The sequence below is a fragment of the Phyllobates terribilis genome, unplaced genomic scaffold (assembly GCF_046119375.1).
Source record: "Phyllobates terribilis strain yellow unplaced genomic scaffold, ASM4611937v1 Scaffold_4__5_contigs__length_816908805, whole genome shotgun sequence".
In the NCBI taxonomy this organism is placed as follows: Eukaryota; Metazoa; Chordata; class Amphibia; order Anura; family Dendrobatidae; genus Phyllobates; species Phyllobates terribilis.
The window spans coordinates 705220587-705240873 of record NW_027362764.1 but is presented as its reverse complement, the minus strand read 5'-3'; the positions used below and the strand labels follow the sequence as shown (position 1 = coordinate 705240873).

At 44.7% G+C, this 20287-nt stretch overlaps 1 protein-coding gene across 1 annotated transcript; it reads right to left on the bottom strand.

Moving 5' to 3' along the window:
* Positions 1–9203: 9203 nt before the first annotated feature.
* On the bottom strand, positions 9204–14137 carry POLR2K (RNA polymerase II, I and III subunit K). Its single transcript, XM_073676774.1, has 4 exons — positions 14049–14137; positions 13883–13950; positions 11326–11418; positions 9204–9379 (listed from the first exon to the last, which is right to left on the bottom strand). Exons 2-4 carry the CDS (start codon positions 13941–13943, stop codon positions 9357–9359), a joined length of 177 nt encoding a protein of 58 aa, XP_073532875.1. The 5' UTR covers positions 13944–13950; positions 14049–14137; the 3' UTR covers positions 9204–9356.
* Positions 14138–20287: the final 6150 nt, after the last annotated feature.

Sequence of the window (20287 nt, the reverse complement as noted above, 5' to 3'; positions counted from 1 at the left end):
GGTGAACCTTCAGCCAAGTGTGAGGTCCAGAGCTCTCTGGAAGAGGTTTTCATCCAGGATATCTCTGTACTTGGTCACATTCATGTTTCCTTTAATTGCAACCAGTCATCCTGTCACTGCAGCTGAAAAACACCCCCATAGCATGATGCTGCCACCACCACGTTTCACTGTTGGGATTGTATTGGGCAGGTGATGAGCAGTGCCTGGTTTTCTCCACACATACCGCTTAGAATTATCATCACCAAAAAGTTCTTTGTCTCATCAGACCAGAGAATCTTATTTCTCATAGTCTAGAAGTCCTTAGAGTTTGCTCAAAAACACACGATGGGGGCTTCCGTCGGGCCACTCTGCCATAAACGTCCGACTGGTGGAGGGCTGCAGTGATAGTTGACTTTGTGGAACTTTCTCCCATCTCCCTACTGCATCTCTGGAGCTCAGCCACAGTGATTTTGGGGTTCTTCTTTACCTCTCACCGAGGCTCTTTGCCCACAATTGCTCAGTTTGGGTGGACGGCCAGGTTTAGGAAGACTTCTGGTGGTCCCAAACTTCTTCCATTTAGGGATTATGGAGGCCACTGTGCTCTTAGGAACCTTGAGTAATGCAGAAATTCTTATGTATCCTTGGCCAGCTCTGTGCCTTGCGACAATTCTGTCTCTGAGCTCCTTGGGCAGTTCCTTTGCGCTCATGATTCTCACTTGGTCTGACATGCACTGTGAGCTGTGAGGTCTTATATAGACAGGTGTGTGCCTTTCCAAATCAAGTCCTATCAGTTTAATTAAACACAACTGGACTCCAATGAAGGAGTAGAACCATCTCAAGGAGGATCACAAGGAAATGAACAGCATGTGACTTAAATATGAGTGTCTGAGCAAAGGGTCTGAACACGTATGTCAGTTTTTCTTTAATAAATTTGCAACAATTTCTACATTTCTGGCTTTTTTCAGTCAAGATTGGGTGCAGAGTGTACTTTAATGAGAAAAAAAAATTAACTTTTTAGAATTTACCAAATGAGTGAAAAATTTAAAGGGGTCTGAATACTTTCCGTACCCACTGTATGAGGGATTGGGTAGAGAGGAGGGAACGGACAAACTGCCATTTCAGCGAGCATGGGAGTGGGATTTGGAGGTTAGTTTGTCCCCTCTTGAGTGGGCAAAAGGGTTCCTCTTCACACATAAGCTCACTAATGCTGCGACTGCACAAGAAAAGAACTATAAAAGAGTAGTTACTTACCGGTAACGAAATTTCTCGGAACCCATGACGGCACCACGGAGAGAGGGGATCCGCCCTTCAAGGACAGGAAACCTACAGATAAAAAGGGCAGCACCTCTCTCCCGCATCAGTTGGTTTACAGAGCACCGAGAGGACCGCCAGGTTAGTAACACCAAATATGGCATTTTTATTATATATACTATATATGTATATATATATTTTTTTTTTTAGACACACCCTGTGACTAAACAACAGGTAGTAACGATTGTGCACACCCATGTGTAAGAAAAAAGGGGAGGGAATGTACGGGTGCCGTCATGGGTTCCGAGAAATTTCGTTACCGGTAAGTAACTACTCTTTCTCTTTCCCCATGACGGCACCACGGAGAGATTGCAGAGCAGTGAAGATTAGGGAGGGAGCACCGCTTCCAGAACCCTTCTGCCAAAGGTAAGATCTGAAGATGATGTTAGATCCAGCCGGTAGTGTTTAAAGAACGTGGAGGGAGAAGACCAGGTCGCCGCTCTACATATCTGTTCGATTGAAGCTCCGGCCTTCTCCGCCCAGGAGGCTGCCACTGCCCTTGTCGAGTGCGCCCTTAAGCCCACCGGCGCTGTTTCCCCGCTTGAGGAATAAGCCAGGGAAATGGCTTCCCTTATCCACCTTGCCAGGGTTCCTTTGGAAGCTTTCTGTCCCTTCCGAGATCCCTGGAAGCACACAAAAAGAGCCCTGTCCTTCCTACACTCCCGTGTGGCCTCTAAATATTGCATAATGCACCTCCTGACGTCCAAGGTGTGAAGGGCCTCTTCCCCCTTGTTTTTTGGGGCTGCGCAGAAGGAAGGGAGGGTAACCTCCTGTGACCTGTGAAAAAGGGATCCCACCTTAGGAAGGTACGCAGGGTCGGTCCTAAGCGTCACTCTGTCGTCTAGTATTTGTGTAAAAGGGGGTCCTGCGGATAGTGCTTGGATATCACTAATGCGGCGAGCCGAGGTGAGGGCTACCAGAAGGGACGTCTTAAGGGACAAGATTTTAAGGGACGCTTCCCCTAGAGGTTCAAAGGGGCCTCTGGTCAGGGCTGAAAGAACAAGATTTAAATCCCACGGAGGAGCCTTCCGGGAGGGGATGGGCCTGGATCTATGAGATGCTCTGATGAACCTGGAGACCCATCTATCCCTTGCCAGGTTGCAGTTATACAGGGCTCCCAGAGCTGCCACCTGAACCTTCAGCGTGCTCGTGGCCAACCCCAGTTCCAACCCCTTCTGAAGGAACTCCAGGATGGTAACCACGGGGGCCTCCCCTACTATATCCGTACCTGCAAAGGAAAGGAATTTCTTCCAAGTTTTCCCGTAGAGCCTAGTAGTTACAGGTTTCCTACTCTGCAGCAAGGTAGAGATTAGATTGGGGGAAAACCCTTTATCCCTCAAGAGTGACCTCTCAAATTCCAAGCTGTCAAGTGCAGGTTTGTTACCTGCGGGTGTAGTTCTGGACCCTGAGACAGCAGGTCCGGAATTTCCGGAAGGACCCAGGGGTCGGAGACTGACATGATCCTCAGCCAGGAAAACCAAGGCCTTCTTGGCCAGAAAGGGGCGATCAGGATCGCATTCGCCTCGTCTTCCCTGATCTTCCTCAGAACTGCCGGAATGAGAGCAATCGGAGGAAAGGCATATACTAGCTGGTGGCCCCATGGAATCAAAAAAGCGTCTAGTGCTACTGGGTTCCCCCTGGGGTCGATCGAGCAAAACGTGTCCACCTTTTTGTTTTTTCAGTTGGCGAATAGGTCTATACATGGGATTCCCCAAGCCCTCGTGATTTTTTTTGAACACTAGCTGGTTCAACTCCCATTCGCCCTGTCTCAACTGGGTACGGCTTAGGAAGTCCGCCGTGACGTTCATTGACCCTTTTATGTGCAGAGCTGATAAGGACTCTAGATTCCTCTCTGCTACGTGGAGGATGGAGCTTGACGCCTGAAGAAGGGAGATGGACCGGGTACCCCCCTGGTGATTTAGATATGCCACCACTACTCGGTTGTCCGAGAACACTCTCATGTGGTAACCCTTTAACACGTTTAGAAATTCCAAGAGGCCATACTTCACCGCCAGAAGTTCTTTCATGTTGGAGGAAGAACCTTCCACCCCCTTTGCCCAGACTCCCTGAGCCACTCGGTCGTCTAGATGAGCCCCCCACCCCCTGGGGCTTGCATCTGTCGTCAGAATCTGGGGTGACGGTATTGTCCATGGGACGCCCCTGCCTAGATTTTCTTTCTTTCTAACCCGAAGGGAAGGGCCCCATACTGGAAGTGTCTGATTGTGCCCCTTATTGGTATGGCTACCCTCAGGAATTTCTGGTAGTCCCTGTGAATGGGGACATGATAGTAGGCGTCTTTTAGGTCTAAGACAGTCATGAAACAGCCTGGAAACAGTAATTTCACACACGTTTTTATTGACTCCATCTTGAAAGGTTGTATATTTAGAAACTTGTTTAATTTCTTCAGGTTCACGATAGTCCTAAGTGTACCATCCGGTTTTCTCCTGAGGAATAGTGGGGAGTAAAACCCCTCGCCTGCTTCCTGAGCTGGGACCTCCTGCAGGACTGCTCTGTCCACTAGGTCTAGGACTTCCTGTTCTAGAGCCAACTGCTCTACCGCTGAGGACCTTACGGGGGTTACTGTGAAATTTCCTCGGGGAGTGGAGAGGAACTGGAGTTTTAGCCCAGATCTTATCAGGCCCAAAATCCAGCCCACATTTGAAATCTTTTCCCAGGCTGGGAGGAAATGGAGCAGCCTTCCCCCCACCTGGGGCTGCGTTTCATTGGGCGGGCTTCTTGCTGTCACTAAGGGGCCTGTTGAACATAAACCCCCTTGGCTTTCTTCTGTCTCCTATCTTCTCACCTGTCCTGATCTTTGGAGGGCCTCTTTCGCATGAAATTTTTGCTCCGAAAACCCTTCCTGAATGATGAACCGGAGAGGACCGGGAATCGTTTTTTGTCATCCCCGGCTTTATCCAGGATGTCATCCAGGGTAGGTCCGAACAAAAATTCCCCTTCACACGGGATGGAGCACAGTTTGGATTTCGTTTGGAGGTCGCCTGGCCAGCATTTGAGCCATAGGGCCCGTCTAGCTGCATTTGAAAAACTCCCTGCTCTGGCTGCCAGTCTGACGGAGTCGGCTGAGGCGTCTGCCAGAAAAGCCGCTGCGCCTTTCATCACAAGGATGGTCCCTATAATATCCTCCCTTGAAGCCTTGTCTTTTAGCTGAGATTCCAGCTGGTCCAGCCAAACTATCAAGGATCTGGCTGTGCAAGTGGCTGCCACTGCCGGTTTTAACTCCCCCCCTGCCGCTTCCCAGGCTCCTTTCAGAAAGGAGTCCGCTTTTTTGTCCATAGGGTCTTTAAGTACCCCCATGTCTTCAAACGGCAGGGAATATTTTTTAGAGGCTTTGGCTACCACCACGTCAATTTTTGGCGCTTTATTCCAGAAAGAGCATACAGGGTCCTCAAAGGGGTATTTCCTTTTTGGGGTCAACAACCCTTTTCTCTCTGGCTTCTTCCATTCTCTCTTAATCAGGTCGTGAACCTGATCATTAAGAGGGAAGGATCTCTTTCTTTTCTGACCTAAGCCACTGAACATTATGTCTTGGATGGACTTTTTGGGATGAGGGTCTACAAACCCCATGGTGGCCCTAACTGCTTTGATTAAGCTATCTGTTCCGTCTATAGGGAAACAGTTACGACCACCGTCCTCTGAAGATGAGGAAGCAGATGATGAACAGGATGATTCAGACCCCGCAACTTCCTCATCTGATTTACTAGACTCTGACTCCGGGGAAAGGTGCCTAGTTTTTTTTATGCTTCTTCCCCCCCTTTTGGAGGGATTTGAAGGTATCTTCGACTTGTGATTTTATCAGGGATCTGAGCTCGGTAGCAAACTTAGGGGTCTCCTCACAGATGGTTTGCTCGATGCATGAGCTACATAGTCTCTTCTGCCATGTGGTGGGTAGATCTGCTGCGCAAAGTGCGCAGGCCCTGTTTTTAAACTTCCCCGTGCTCTTCCTTCCCGCATTCGAAGAGGAACCTGCTCTGGTAGCTGGGTCTTTCGCCGAGGCTGATGCCGTGCCGGAATCTTTGCCATGCTGAGAAGACCTGCCGGACCGACCGCTTCCTCCGTCACCTTGATTATGTTGACGCGGAGGGCCGCTGGAGGGTCCTTTCGTGCGTTTACTCTGAGGCGATGGAGATGGTGAGTGGGGGCGCAGGGACTGCACCTCCTGGGGCTCCTGGTCACTCATACTGCTGATTTTCACGTATGCCAGGAAGCATTTTCCCTTTGCTTCCCTGACAATTTAAGCTATGCAGGTGACCGCCCCCTCCCCCTCCAACACCGCTGTGGGGAGCGCCCCCCTCTGGCCAGGACACCGCTGTGTCCTCCATGTTAGGCCTTTCCCGCGCGCGCGTTTGAATTCGCCGCTCCTGCGGCCGCGTCACTTCCGGCGCGCGCGCGAGGGGGAGCGTTGGTGAGCGCGCGCACCCGCCCAAACGCCGAATCGCTATCCGGCAAGCATGCGGGGCGCGCGCTGCAAAAGGTCCAGATCCTGACCCAGGGCTCAGGCCAACCCGAGCCCTGAGCCTTCTATACTTACCGCCTGGGCCCGACGCCACAGGAGACCGCGGCTTGCTTCGCGTCTCCCTGCCACCCTAGAGGCCCGCTGACCCCAGCTGTGGCGCTTCAGGACACCGCACCAGCCGAGGCAGGGAACCCCCGCTGCCTGAGCCGGACTGGTCGGGCCTGGTAAGTAAAATCTTCTTTCTTCAGGATTTCATCCGTAGGTCCCGGTCCCTGTCAAGGACAGGAAACCAACTGATGCGGGAGAGAGGTGCCGCCCTTTTTATCTGTAGGTTTCCTGTCCTTGAAGGGCAGATCCCCTCTCTCCGTGGTGCCGTCATGGGGAAAGAGAAATACTTACACGATGGTATCACTACCCATCTAAACTACATGCAATGTTCCCTACAGTTTTGGAAACATGTTGGAGATGTGAAAGTGAAGTGGGTTCTATGATTCATATATGATGGGAGTGTTCTAGAATTAAACCATTTTGGGAGAAGGTATTTGACAATTACCAACGTATCACAGGAAACAAGAGTATTGGGGTCTCCTCAAACAGCCCTTCTGCCAATCCTCCCTTCCTCAATAGGTGTACAAAAGAAGGATTTATGTTGATTTTGCTTAACAGCGGCACGGACGGTAATTCCACGGTTTTGGAAACTTAAAAACCCCTCAACATATTATATTGGTACAAGGAAATGGTGAATCTATGTAGAATAGAAGAGCTGTCTGTAGAATGTAATGGAACCAATGATAAATTCAGAAGGGTTTGGAGCCGATGGATTCTGTTCCAGGACTCACCTGATTTTCATACCCTGTTCGAATAGTTTCAACAGATACATGTGATTGTGTTCATAATTAGTCACACAGGTATAAGGACCTCACCCTTTGCCTTTTCTTCTCTCCTTTCTCCATTCTTTTCTTCTTATATGGGCTGTTCAGATTTAATATATAATTTTCCTCAACATATATGATTCTCTTATAGGCAGCTACCTTACAAATATTATATTGTTCAATATACTACCATTTGAATTATTTGAAAAAAGTGACCCCATTTGAACTTTGGACATTTTTCTATAATTCTTTTTTGTTATATTTTCTTCAATATTGAATACAATATATTTTTCTTGATTTGCAAAATGTAAAATGATTAATGCTTAATTGATGTTTAATAAAACAGATTGAATATAAAAGAATCTCCTCATGAAATAATTTGGTGAGATACAGATAGGAAAAAATGGTCTCAGACCATAAATGAATGATTTTTTTTTTTGTTTCAACACGTGTGAATCTGGGCTGAGGCTGGAATCACTTGCAAACACCATTGAACGCAGCAGTTTGCAGTAACACTGAGGTCTTACCATCGCACCTGGATACTTCGTCACCCCTGCAGCTGTTCTAGCTACCGCAATAGTGTAATGAGCGAATGCAGCTGTAGTAAAGCCCGGAAAACCCCTTTAAGGCTGAGTTCACACGATGCGTTTTTCATGCGTTTCCGCGGCGTTTTTGCAGTTGCGTAAACGCCGCGGAAACGCATGAAAAACGCATGGTAGAAGGGCAGCAATGTTCCCCAATGGAAATCCGCATGTGCTGTGCCCATGATGCGGATTTTTCCGCAGCGTAAACGCTGCGGTCAAAAATCCGCAGCATGTCAATTAATTTTGCGGAAACGCTGCTCTTTTGCCACCATTGACTTGCATTAGACCGCATGGATTACGCATCACTGTATATGTTGATACGCTTTTCATGTGGTCTAATGTGCGGATGGTACCCGGGTGTGGATGAGAGGACTCTCATCCAGACCCAGGTACCATTAAAAAAAAAAAGAATAAAATAAAAAATATATATATTCTCACCTTCTGACGGCCCGCGCTGCGTCCTGCTGGCTTCCCGGGCACTTCACGGTTGAATGAAGGACCTTCGCTGACGTCAGAGTCATGTGACGCTGACGTCGGAAGGTCCTAAAGTCTTCACTGCCGGCAGCCGGGACCGATGAAGCAGGACACCGGGGGCCATCAGAGGGTAAAGTATAGATTTATTTTTTATTTTTTGACATACACACTATATAAATCCATGCCGGTTGCATGGATTTATATAGTGTAAAGTTGACAAGCACTTTCCAAGTGATGCTAAAATCGCTTGGGAAGCGCTTGTCAACCCGCATGCGGAAATGAAAGTGAAGACCGCTTCATTTCCGCATGTCCCTGGCAGGAAACCGCATGTACAATCCGCATGCGTTTTTTCCTGCCAGAGAGATGCAGAAACGCTCAGGAAAAAATCCTGAGCATTTCTGCATCGTGTGCACATACCCTAAATGGTCATCAAATGGTCAGAATATGTGATAAATTTATAATTGCTGGAACTCCCATCAATAACTGGAAAGGGGATCTTGTGATCCCCATTAAAAAGAAAGTGGTGGTCATATTTATAGTGCTGCTCCATTCATTGTATGTTAAGTCACATTCATTTTTTTTCTGCAATATACTCCATACTTCCTATCAGATACTAACAGGTTAATGCAAAGAAAATGTGATGGTGAAATAGTAGATATAATGATGCACACTGTCTGTTCTCTCAATAGGAATAGAAATACAATATGCAGCACAATCTGAGCAAAACCTACATGTTACCTAATGCCAGGTGCTGCCACCCTGTGGACACATTTGGGAACAGCACTCAGCTACTGCAGGTAGACAAGCAGGCCTAATATGCACAAAAAAAATCATTACATTTAAGTGGAAGCTGAAAGGACACTGATGATTTTACCTTGTCTAGTAGAAGTGCTCAGAGGTTCCAGGCTGCAGCAGATGGCATCTATAATCAGCTGCTGATGCAATAGTGGCTGTTCCTGAAGAATTTCTCCATTTTTGTTTTCTATCTCCAACATGCGGTTTTTTTGTCCTCCCTGGAGGACGTGCTCACACTGCATCTTTTTATAGCAAAAGCTGACGTTTTATAAACCTGAAGCATCTTTAGCTAGTGTTTTTTCGTTGTTTCCTTAACACCCCCCCCCACCACCACCAATTTGAACTCCAATAAGCAATAATGAAAACGCTAGCTTTTTTTCTGTAGTGAAATGACTTGCCAAACGTGCAAAAAATGCCGTGCATTGTTTTAGCCTTCTATTTGACTTATATTGTATTTATTCTACTTACTGAGAGCCTTTAACTTCCACCACGCTTTATAGACATCATCATCACTGTCCCCATTGGGGCTCGCAATCTACATTCCCTATCAGTATGTCTTTGGAGTGTGGGAGAATCAGGAGGAACCCCGCACAAACACAGGGAGAACATACAGACTCTTGGCATGTTTCTTTCATGTTCTGTAAAATGCATAATGATCAGCGATTTCCCTTAGGGCTGTAGTAGTAAGTCAATAAATTAATGGACATTGAAAAGTTATTTACATCTTAAATTTTTTTATTACAAAGCATGTAATAATTTATAACTTCACATAATGACATCCGAAACAATAAAAGTAGAGAGAGAAAAAAAAAAAAAAAAAAAAAAACACGGGGAAAATTTTTCAGGGCAGATGAAGTTGGAGATTTTTTAACGAGCATCAAAAACAACCACTGAAAATTCATTAAGGAAACGTAACAAATCAATAAGCATAACAAAGTACAGGTACAAGTAGCGGTGCCACATCCACGCGCATCAAGCAGTAAGAGGTTTACTTGGCTGCATAATTTACAATCAAGTTAATAGCCGCCTGGTCTTGCAGCTATGGCTATGTTCACACTTTTTTGGGAATCAAATCAATTTCAAAATTCACCTCAAAAACCTTTGGAAAACTTTTCCTATTTATTTCTATGGGAAATCTACTATGTTGACCATATGATGAGTTTAAAGGGGTTGTCCACTACTTTTACATTACAATGTATGATCGGCCAGGGTCCCGGACGCGGCACCCCCGCTGATCAGTTGTTATCGAGTCAATTGAATGGGAGGCAGATGTGCAGTAGATTGCAGCGGCCACTACCACTTGACGGCAGAGCCCCGCAGGTGAGGACTTCCGGCCGGCGGCACAGATAACAGCTGATCGGCGGGGGTGCCAGCCAATCATACACTGATGCCCTGCTGAGAGGGCATCAGTGTAAAAAGTAGTGGACAACTTCAAGGTTTTTTTTTTTTTTTTACCAAAAAAGAGGTTTTGAAAAACGTCTGGTGAAAAGATAAAAAAGTGCACATCACTTCCTTGAAGTGGATTCTGAAAGAAACCTCTCCAAACTAGGCACCATCCAATCTAGAGGCTACGAAGAACGCTTCAGGAAAAAAACACCAAACTCTTCCATAAATGAAGCATTTCCAATTGAAAAGCTCATAGTTTTTAATGACCAAAAAAAACAAACAAAAAAAAAATCAGTGTGAACATAGTTGAAAACTGTGATACTAGCAGCAAAATAACACTCCATTTATAAAACCCCACTCACTACGATTATAAGTTACAATGAGCAATTTCTGACTCATTGTAACAGATACACAAAAACATTACAGGGGGTTTCCAATACTCAGGCAACCTATATTCTCCATTATAAAGTAATAGCAGCTTTATTCACCTCTGCAGTCGGCGCCATTCCAGCAATGACGGGCACAGGCTCTCCCAGGACTCGCGTTATGCTGTTTTGCCACACAAGCCCTGTAGCCAGTCAGTGGCAGCAAAACCAGCTTCTTTCAGATGTACTGGACATCTGTAGCAATTCAGTCCTCCCTTCTGGGTGTCAGTTTCATCCAAACAGGCCGCTGATTGGTTGCAGGGCTTGGATGGCAAAACAGCATCACGCAAGCCCCGGGAGAGCCACTGCCAACATTGCTAGAATGGTGCCAACACCAAAGGCAGGTATTCTACAACGGTGAATAAAAATTGACTTAAATAGGTGATCCTTATCTGGATTATGGAATAAACTATTTTTATTTCACATGCAGATTCGGTCAGAAAATAAAAAAAAGAATATAGCTCATCTATCTACACTGCCCCATTAACATTGGTCCAAATGAGGTCTGTTTTATTCACGGGCAGCACTTGGCTCGAAAATACGTTCACGTGAACGACCCCTCAGTAAAAGTGAATAACTGGTTATTTTGTAGCAGTGGTACCTGTAAGGGGGTTGGATATATTAGGCAGCAAGTAAACAGTCAGTTCTTAAAGTTGATGTGTTAAAAGGAAAAATGAAAAGGGGAGTGTACAAACCTAACAATGGACAAATTGTGATGGTAGATGACTGGCTCAGAGCAGTACAGTACGTACCAATATTACATATATTTTTCTTGACGTTTGTCATTGTATATTTATGACATTTTCCCATTAGATCTTAAAAAATGTGCACAAGACTGCATTGCTTAGAACGCATCTGAGATTTTTATGACCTATGGGAAAATCAATGCCGGTAAAAAAAAAAAAAAAATCAGGCGAGTCACGCCTGTAAATTGTGGACTCGACTGACTCTGTGCAGCACAGACCGGTGTAGGAGCTGCCTGGAACACATCAACTATTACACCAAACTGCATTGTAAAAGGATACACCTCTTTGTTCTTTTCTTATACATAATTCTGTAGCCACATTCTCGACATCTGATCGGATCTCTGGCTTTTATTTCATTTTCTGTGTGACATTCTAATAAAGAAAAGAAAAAAGGAAATAGCAGAAAGAAAATAAGACAGCAATCAGATACAAGTACACTGTGCAACCAAAGTCCAAGCCAAAGGAATCTATGTAGGATTGGTTTTGGCATAAGTATTAAAAACAATAAAAAATAAATAAAACTACGGCAATCCACCTTACTGCACACTCAACTGTCTGTGAGCTCTCAGTCCAGGGGTCCATTCACACAGATAAAAGACACTATGTGCCCACATAGCAGATTTGATGCAGAGCGTTTTTGCCTCTCTCTGGCAGAAAAAAAATGCATGCAGATTTACATGCGGTTTTTCTGCCAGAGAGGTGTTTTTTCAGCGTTTTTACATGCGTTTTCGTATGAGTTTTTTCAAGCACTTTTCCAAGCGATTTTAAGCATCACTTGGAAAAGTGCTTGACAAGTTAGTCACACAATATAAATCCATGCAACCGGCATGGATTTATATTGTGTGACCAACTTGGATGCTTTAAATGCTGCATCTATAGTATAAAAAAAAATAAAAAAATAATAGGCTTCATGTAGCTACTATTTAAAGAGCATGTCTCTCAAATGTGTCAGAAATATAAATAGTTAAGAAGGAAATGCACCCCCCACCCCCACTATTGGACTGCTGGAGAAAGCCTCACACTGATCTCGGTAGGTAATAACTAGATTGGAGAAACGATTTGCTGGACTCCAGTCCATCAGCCAGATCAGTAATCTGTGACCTCTGAACGTGAGCCCTACAAATCTCCTCATCTCCCCTTGCGTGTAGCCTGTGAGGCGATTTGCAGGGTTCCCATCCAGCGGTCACAGATTACTGAACTGGCCGATGGACGGGAGTCCTGCAAATCGATTCTCCCATCTCTAGTAATAACCCTTTGTAACCATTAAATATATATATAGCTACACTTATTTAATCTTTAGCCCCTTCCTGATGCGTAAAAAAGTACATGACACATCAAGTGTGGTTATATGGAGAAGGGGCTCAGGAGCCAATTTGTACAGCCGTCACTTACCTCTAATGATAGAGACCCGAGCTAACTCAATTCTCTGATGTTTAACTGCTTAATGGGATTCTGACAGCAGAACTGTTCAAACCAAGTGCAGGTGCTCTTGCCCACCCTTGGCGGGGCCAATCATTTATCATTTATACTTTCTCACCATCTCCGCCCCTATGAAACCAGAGCTGTCAAAGAAGAGGGGGTGTGGAGATTGAGGGAAAACAAGCAGGTGGGAAGGTGTATATAAATGCTTACCATGCCAAGGGTAGACAAACCACCTGTGCTTGGTTTGAACAGTTATTCTGTGCCAACAGAGTCCCTTTAAATATTTGTCAGTCTGTGATAGCAGCAATTAAAGGGATAGATAGATAGATATACACACACACACACACTTTACTCACCCTTGCCAGGTCCAGCTCTGATTCTCCATTGTTGCTTCTGGTCTCTGTTATGGCCTGCAGTGCTGGCGTCACTTGAACAGCGCTGCAGCCAGACAGTGAGTGCAGCGGCTCTGATCATGTTGACTGTTATGTTCTGCTACCAGAGCTAAGGAAAGAGAGGAGATCTGTCCCTACGATAGAACTCAGCTTAATCCCTACGATGTAACAGGGGACCTGATCCTGCGATCAGACCTGCTAAAGTCCTAAGCTAGTCTGTACGGAGACCTATAGATGTGGGGAAGGAATCCCTACAAGTACTAAGGACTGGGAGGAATATGGGACACCTCCTAACATAAATAGTAGCAGACAGACGAACAAACAAAATATATAGAACATAGGAGGTCAGTAGACCAAGCAAACTAACAGAGCAAGACACAGAGCACAGGCTAGCTAGAAAGTAGATATACAATGAAGTCCAGCAAAGCCAGAAGGGCGGAGCAGGATTAAATAGGCCAACAAGGTCATGTGACCAGCAAAGGAAAAAAAACCTAAGAGCAAGGTTCTAACATTGACAGCATGAGCAGCTCACAGTCATTGATTGGCTGCAGCGCTGTTGACATGACGTCAGTGCTGCAGAAAATATGTCATCAGTAGAAGAGTGTTGGACCTGGAGAAAGTGAGTAAACCAAACAGCAACCAGGAGACACTAGTTTTCTGAAACTGTAAAACCTTCATAAATGGAGAGATCGCATTACACGACTGTTCCCAAGGAAGGATGCCCATGTGTTACCATGGGGTGAGCCGCAGTCTGGGCTTCATATGACGATTGTTATTTCTAAGAGAGAAGTATAGCGGTACAGAGAACAAGGGACAAGACCCCTGCAGGGACTAAAAATGTAAAATAAAATAAAATAAAAAAAACAAACAAACACTTTTTTGTACAATTAATTTCTGGAAAAAGCAAAGATAAAACTGAAGTGTAAAAATGAAAAGTCCTCAGTGATGAATGGGTTAATGTCCCAGGCTACATGATGTCATCATCCTATAAACAAATGACCCCAGGAGCCCCCACTTCTCACCTCCACATATGTAGATCATAGGCTGCTGCTTCGGTGGGGGGGCGTCCTTCTGGGGCTCCATATCTACCCTACAATACAAGAACAAGAAGGGTCGTCCACCTTACTGACGAGACACAGACCACAAGACGTGAAACACGGGACAAAGCGACATAAACGCTCGGCGTACCGGACAGCGCGGAGCTCACAGCCCAACGTGCGCTCCAAGCAGACGGTCGCAAAGTTATGACGTACACGGAAATGAGCAGTGTACAGAGCGCGCTCTTCACTGACGTCACTGTTTTGGGCGGAAGTGCCGCGGTGGCCATTTTTATTGTGGGTAGAATTAAGTTTTATACTGCAAACTTTATTTTAAGGGTTTTGAGGATTCACTGGACGTTATTCAACAAGTGTGTGCGCTTATTCCTCCTCCGCAGTATCCAGACTGTGCGGCTTACAAGTATATTTATGTAGTTTTCTATTTACAGCATGTGGTTGTAAGCTGTAAACCATAAGAAAGGTTAGAGGTCCTGAGATCACCCCCTTTATTCTGTGACTCTTACACCCTTCAGTGTAGGAATAAATGTACTGCATCTGAGTCATAAAGCTGTCTAAAAGAAACCCGGTTGCCCATAGCAACCAATCACAGTTTGACTTTCATTCTGAGTCGTGCTGTTTAAAAATAAAAGCTGTACTGTGATTGGTTGAAAAATAAACCCAATATCTGAATATATAAGGACGCACCAACTGTAGCCAGAGCACCTTCATATACAGTGGGTACTTTTAGGGTAAGGTCCAAGAATTAGTTTTTTGACGCTGCATATTTTCACTGAGCAAAAAAAAAAAAACGCGGCGACTTACTGTTCCCGCAAAGTGCATGGGATTTATAGAAATCTCCTGCCCACTGTGCGTAAACTGACCTGCAGTGTGTGTTTCAGATCTGTAATATGTCAATTTCTTGTTCAGATTTTCTCAACGGGACACTTAACTGTAAAAAATCCGCAGGTAAAAAAAAACTGCGGCAACACACAAAAACAGCATGTAATACACACATGAACCATTCATAAATTTAGTGAGCCGGGTTTGTCACACTTCTGTTGAGCCCCAGCTTGCCCACTTTGCTAGAACTGGGCGAAAAGAGAAAGCCATAAAAAAAGTCTCAAAATTTTAAACACAGCCTCACACTGCACCAAAATTTTTCAACTTTTCTAAGCTTTTTACGGGAGTAAAAGCTTTGATGAACCGGGCCCTGTGTCTTAAAAGATATTTAGGGGTGCAATTTAACATATTAATACATTCTTTTTATTGCTTATTTTCCCTGTAATTGGGGTTGATATATTAGCCCAAGTTACAGGGGAATTTCAGCTTCCTGCCTGCATAGCAGAAGTGTCTGGGTCTGACACTGCAGCGTCTGCTCTTTTCTTACACCCTGCAATCTTATGACCACTGGGTCCGAAGGCTAATCTGTATACACAAGTACTGGTTCAGCTCTGTGCATACAGAGATCGAGAAGGTAAACACGGTAATAAACCATATTTCTCCTTTCTGGGGTGTCTGACAGCTGCTCCATCTTATACAAGATGATTACACTGCATTGACATTTTAGAACATCAATGCAGAGCAATATGTGGACTGCTCAGGCAATGAGCAATGTAGAAGTAATCGGGGGGGGGGGGGGGGGTCAGATTGATAAGACTCACACCCGATCGACAGAACAGGGCAATTTTATCCCTTTGAGGCTGAAGCAGCAGTGTGCATGCCCGACTACCGCTTCATTCATTCCCTATTTGGTTGCTGAGCCCTGTGCACGTCTTTTTCCAACAGTCCCATGAATGAATGGAGCGGCGGTGAACATCTGACCGGTTGCTCCATTTTGTAACCGGTATAATTGCCCCATCGGGAATAAAAATATCCCCTTCTGCCAAATCGTTCAGATCCCAGCAGTTGGCCGTCCACCGAACAGTAATAAGAGGGTTGTCCGGTGAAATAAAGTCAAGATGATTCTGTGATTGTACTAAAAAGAAAAAACACTTTCTTCTGCCTTTCCCACAATGAGTATTTGTCCTTTATTTCTTTTTCTGCTTGATAAGTTTTTGTCTGAAAATAAGCACAGATTTTTTTTTAAAAAAAACTCCCCAAAGTAAAAAAAAAAGTTATAAGAAAGAAATATAAAAAATGCTTAAGATTTTTGATGCTATTTTTTTCTAGAAAATTCTTTGCCTTGCATGAACCTACCTTCTCAGAATGCTATAGTACTAGCTATGGTTCATCCCATCTAAGATAAATCACTTTCTGCTTTAAAAACAAAAGTAAAAAAAAAAACAACCCTATTGAACGTCTAGTTGTCTGGAAATAATCAATGGACGCTCTGTACCAAAAGGAAGTAAAAAATCATGTGACCTGTGATACTTACTAATGTGAAACTAGGTTAATTAGCAGTGCCAGGCTAATTAGTAATTGCAGGTTGTTGATGCCTCACTTTTCCTAGATTGTTGGCTCAGGAATAGATTCTGTTTTATTTGCTGGAGAAGACTTCAGGTGACGAAAGGCCTATGGATATGCAGGTCTGCAAAACATCACTGCTCAAACTAACTCATTTATATTGTTTGATGGAGTAAATGTCTCTGATGAAAAAAGAGTGAAAACCGCCCATATCCATACATTTGATATATACGTGTTGCCTTGTTTTCCATGACTTTATTATGCTGGTAAATGAGGGATGGGAGGTTAAACCCACAATGGTAAAAGATTGATAGCCTCTCCCGAGGACTGGACAGCAGGTTTTTCAGTCTCAGATAATTTTTCTCTCATGAGCCCTATAAGGCTATGTTCCCACGATGAGCTTTTGATGTTGAAGATTTTCTGCACCGTTTCTGCATTTGTTGGGTTACTTGTGTGTTTTTTTTTTTTTTGTTATTGCATTTGTGTGCGTCTTTTTTACATGCGTTTTTATCACGTATTTGATGTTGCAGGTTTTGTCTCTGCTTGGTGTTCATGGTATTTGGCATTGACATACTTGGGTGAGAATTACGTATGTATGTGTGCATTTAATGTGTGCATTTCCGCCCCAGAAACTCACTTTAAACTCCTGTGCGTTTTTTACCTGCGGAATTTCCGCTTCTATTGCAAATCTATGGGAACATTTCACACACACAACTCCACGTACCAGCAAGAGAAATTGACATGCTGCGGATTCCAAACACGCCCCACAGGTCAGCTTATGCTGCGTAAAAAAGCACAGTGGGCAGGAGATTTCTATAAATCCACCCGTTTGTTGGTCCCATTGGGCACTTGTGAATTATTATTTATTTTTTTTTTTTCATATGAAGGGGAAAAAAAAAAAAAAATTCACTAGTCTGATCAGTTATGTGTTTTTTTTTGTTTTTGTGTCTTTACCATCCGTACGGAATCTGATTTTCCAGATGCATTGCAATTATTTAACACAGAAAGCTGTTTTTGGACTATAAACAATTTTAAGATATTGTATTTATAAAACAGAAGCCATACGGATGTGGGGAAAAAAAAAACAAACACCTATAGATGAAAAATGGACGCATTTTTATACACTCGTCTGACCCTGGGTTTTTCACTACATTGAAGTTGATCCTTAAGTCATCAATACTAGATTGAAGGGGAGCACGATAAGTCACCCTAATTGATCAACTGTAATTGTCTCCTGCAGATCAGCTCCTTTTCAAGTAATAGACAAGCAAATTTAAGTGGCCACCTCCCTATTATTGACACAAGCAGGATCGACACTTGACTACATGTATGTAATTCCCATACTTGCGATCACGTGATGAATGCTCAAACCAACAAGCAGAGCCGAATCCACTGATTTGACATGTTACAGTGCTTGCAAAAAAATTTGCCCTGGTCTGGAAAACATATCATTCAGATGTCTGTATTTCTTCACATATGCAAAAAAAAAAAAAAAAAAAAAAAAGGTCCAAGTATTATCAGTGGTTTTTTTTTTGATCCAGCTTTCATCAGTGTTTGGTCGGTTTCTACTATTGGGTATTCATTAGATTTTCATGTACGGAAAAAAAAATAAATGACAAAGCTTCTTCTACCCGTTGCAGTGTGACTCATGGACACCACACCGATACCATCCATGACAGTGGTGTAACCTGAAGCTCATGGGCCCCAATGCAAATCTCCAACGGGGCCCCCAATTATTGCAAATCTCTAATGCACACGATGCGTTTTTGATGCGGTAAATCTACGTGGAATTGGCCCCAAAAAATGCATTGCAAACCTTAACCCAGCATTTTCTTTTAGAATTTGCAAGATCTGTGCACATGATCAGGAATTTTCCTGACAGAATTTTAGTGCTTTTAAACAAGCAGCATGTCCATTCTTTGAGGATTTGCCTGCGTTTTTCCTATACAGTGCATTGGAAAAAAGGCATGGCAAAAACGCTGCGTAATTTCAGCAACATTTTTGCTGCCAAGAGGTGCAGAATCTAGCATGAAACGCTGCAGAAATTTCTGCAAGCAAATACTGATGGTGCGCGCATACCCTAATTATATTGGTCTTTTCATATTGGCCAAAGGGACTTTTGGGGCCCCTCGGCTCCAGTGCCCAGGTGCGATTGTAACCCCTGCACCTATTGTAAGTATACCCCTGATCCATGTGCTGTCCGTAACTTGAATTGGTACTTTTTATCTGTAATGTTGGTAAAAAAAAAAACAACCCAGACATGTCTTTGTGATTTGTGCACACTGTTTGCAAAAAAAAAAGAACATAAACAGCCCCATAGACTCAGACTATCCGTGAAAGTCACTGACAGAATAAGTATGTGAAAAATGGACATCAGCCTGAGGCAAAGAGGTATGTTCCCACGGTCAGGAGCCACTGTGGATTGGACACTGCGTGTTATGCCACGTCACACCCGCAGCTGCCAGCTGTTACAGCATAGTGGATGGGATTTGTAAAAATCCCATGTACACTATGCATCTACGGCACACCCGCGGAGACTGACATGTCTTTCCAGACCGCAGCATGTTAATTTCTCTGGCGGGTCCGCATGCGGGCTTTCCCCATAGACCTATCCTCTAGGGGGAAAATCCGCCTAGGTGGAAATAAAAATTTGGCCCCGCTCATTTGCACAAAATGAGCGGAAGCTGCTGCCGGCTATCCTGCTGCGTCGGGGCGCAGGCAGCTCAAAACAGTGTGCACATACTCTAAAGGGGTTCTCCATCGTCTCTCAATATGTTGTGTCTTGGTGCGCGCATGTATCCTGGCAGGATCCTGTTGACGTAATATCATCCGCGACTCACCTTCTGATGCAGAACTGAGACACCAGAGAACACCTTTTAATTATTGCTGCTCCTTTTCCTCACAGAAGCAGCAGTGAGCACTTAAACCTTCACCATATTCCCAGATTGTGGGCAATATATTGTGCGCAGCAGATGATGAACTAAAATACTGTTTCACTTCATCATACAGCCTCAATAACACATCCATACAGCACAGGCTAGGAGAAAAATATTGTTTTGTATATCAGATTTGGGCTGTGTGTTTTATACTATCCAGGTTTTGCCTCCAAACTGGAGGTTTCCGAACCTCCTGCGAGTATGTGTGCGCCGTCCATGTTTTTTTTATATTTTTTTCTGTATGAGCAAAAAAGTGATGTGTGAATTTGGCCTTATGTTAAAGAAGTTGTATAGTACTTTATATTACCCCCCCACCACCACCCAATGTATCCCTAAGACTTTTTGTAACTACCTTACGTTGCTGATAGCGCCGCTCACAGATATTATTGCTGGCCGCTCACAGGCATCACGTGACACCGCGCTGACATCACGACAAGTGAGGCGTGACTCTGCCCTGGGGTCCCTGCGGTGGCTGCTGGGTTGTGGGCAGGGTTACCCCCCGCGTCACACCCGTCATCCACCGCGCGCTTTCCCAATGAATGGGGAGAGGCAGAGCGCGCGGTGGATGGCAGGTGTGATGCGTGGGGGGGGGGGGGTAACCCCGCCCACAGCCTGGCATCCACCTGGAACGAGCAAGACAAAGACCCCCGGCTGCTGCCAGCACTTGTCGTGACAAGCGGATGTCAGAGCCGGCTGCAGCCGGGGGTCACGAGATGCCAGTGATAGCGCCGCTCACAGGCAGTATCTGCAACGTAAGGTAATTACAAAAATCCTTATGGGCCCCGGGGGAATATATATTTTGGGGGTGGGGTAATAAGTACTGGACAACCCCTTTAAGAATATTGTCCACATTGATTAAGAAAAAAAGCTTTAAAAAGTTGCTATGTTTTTGCGCAAGAAATATGCAACTTATGCTGTTTTCGTCGAGCTTTAACAAAGTGGGCAGAGATCAGGCAGGACGGGGGCCACTATGCGCCTTGCCTGAGGCATGTGCCGATGACTCGGGAGCGATGGCTCCCACAGGTACCCTCATCAAAAATAGTGAGAGAAT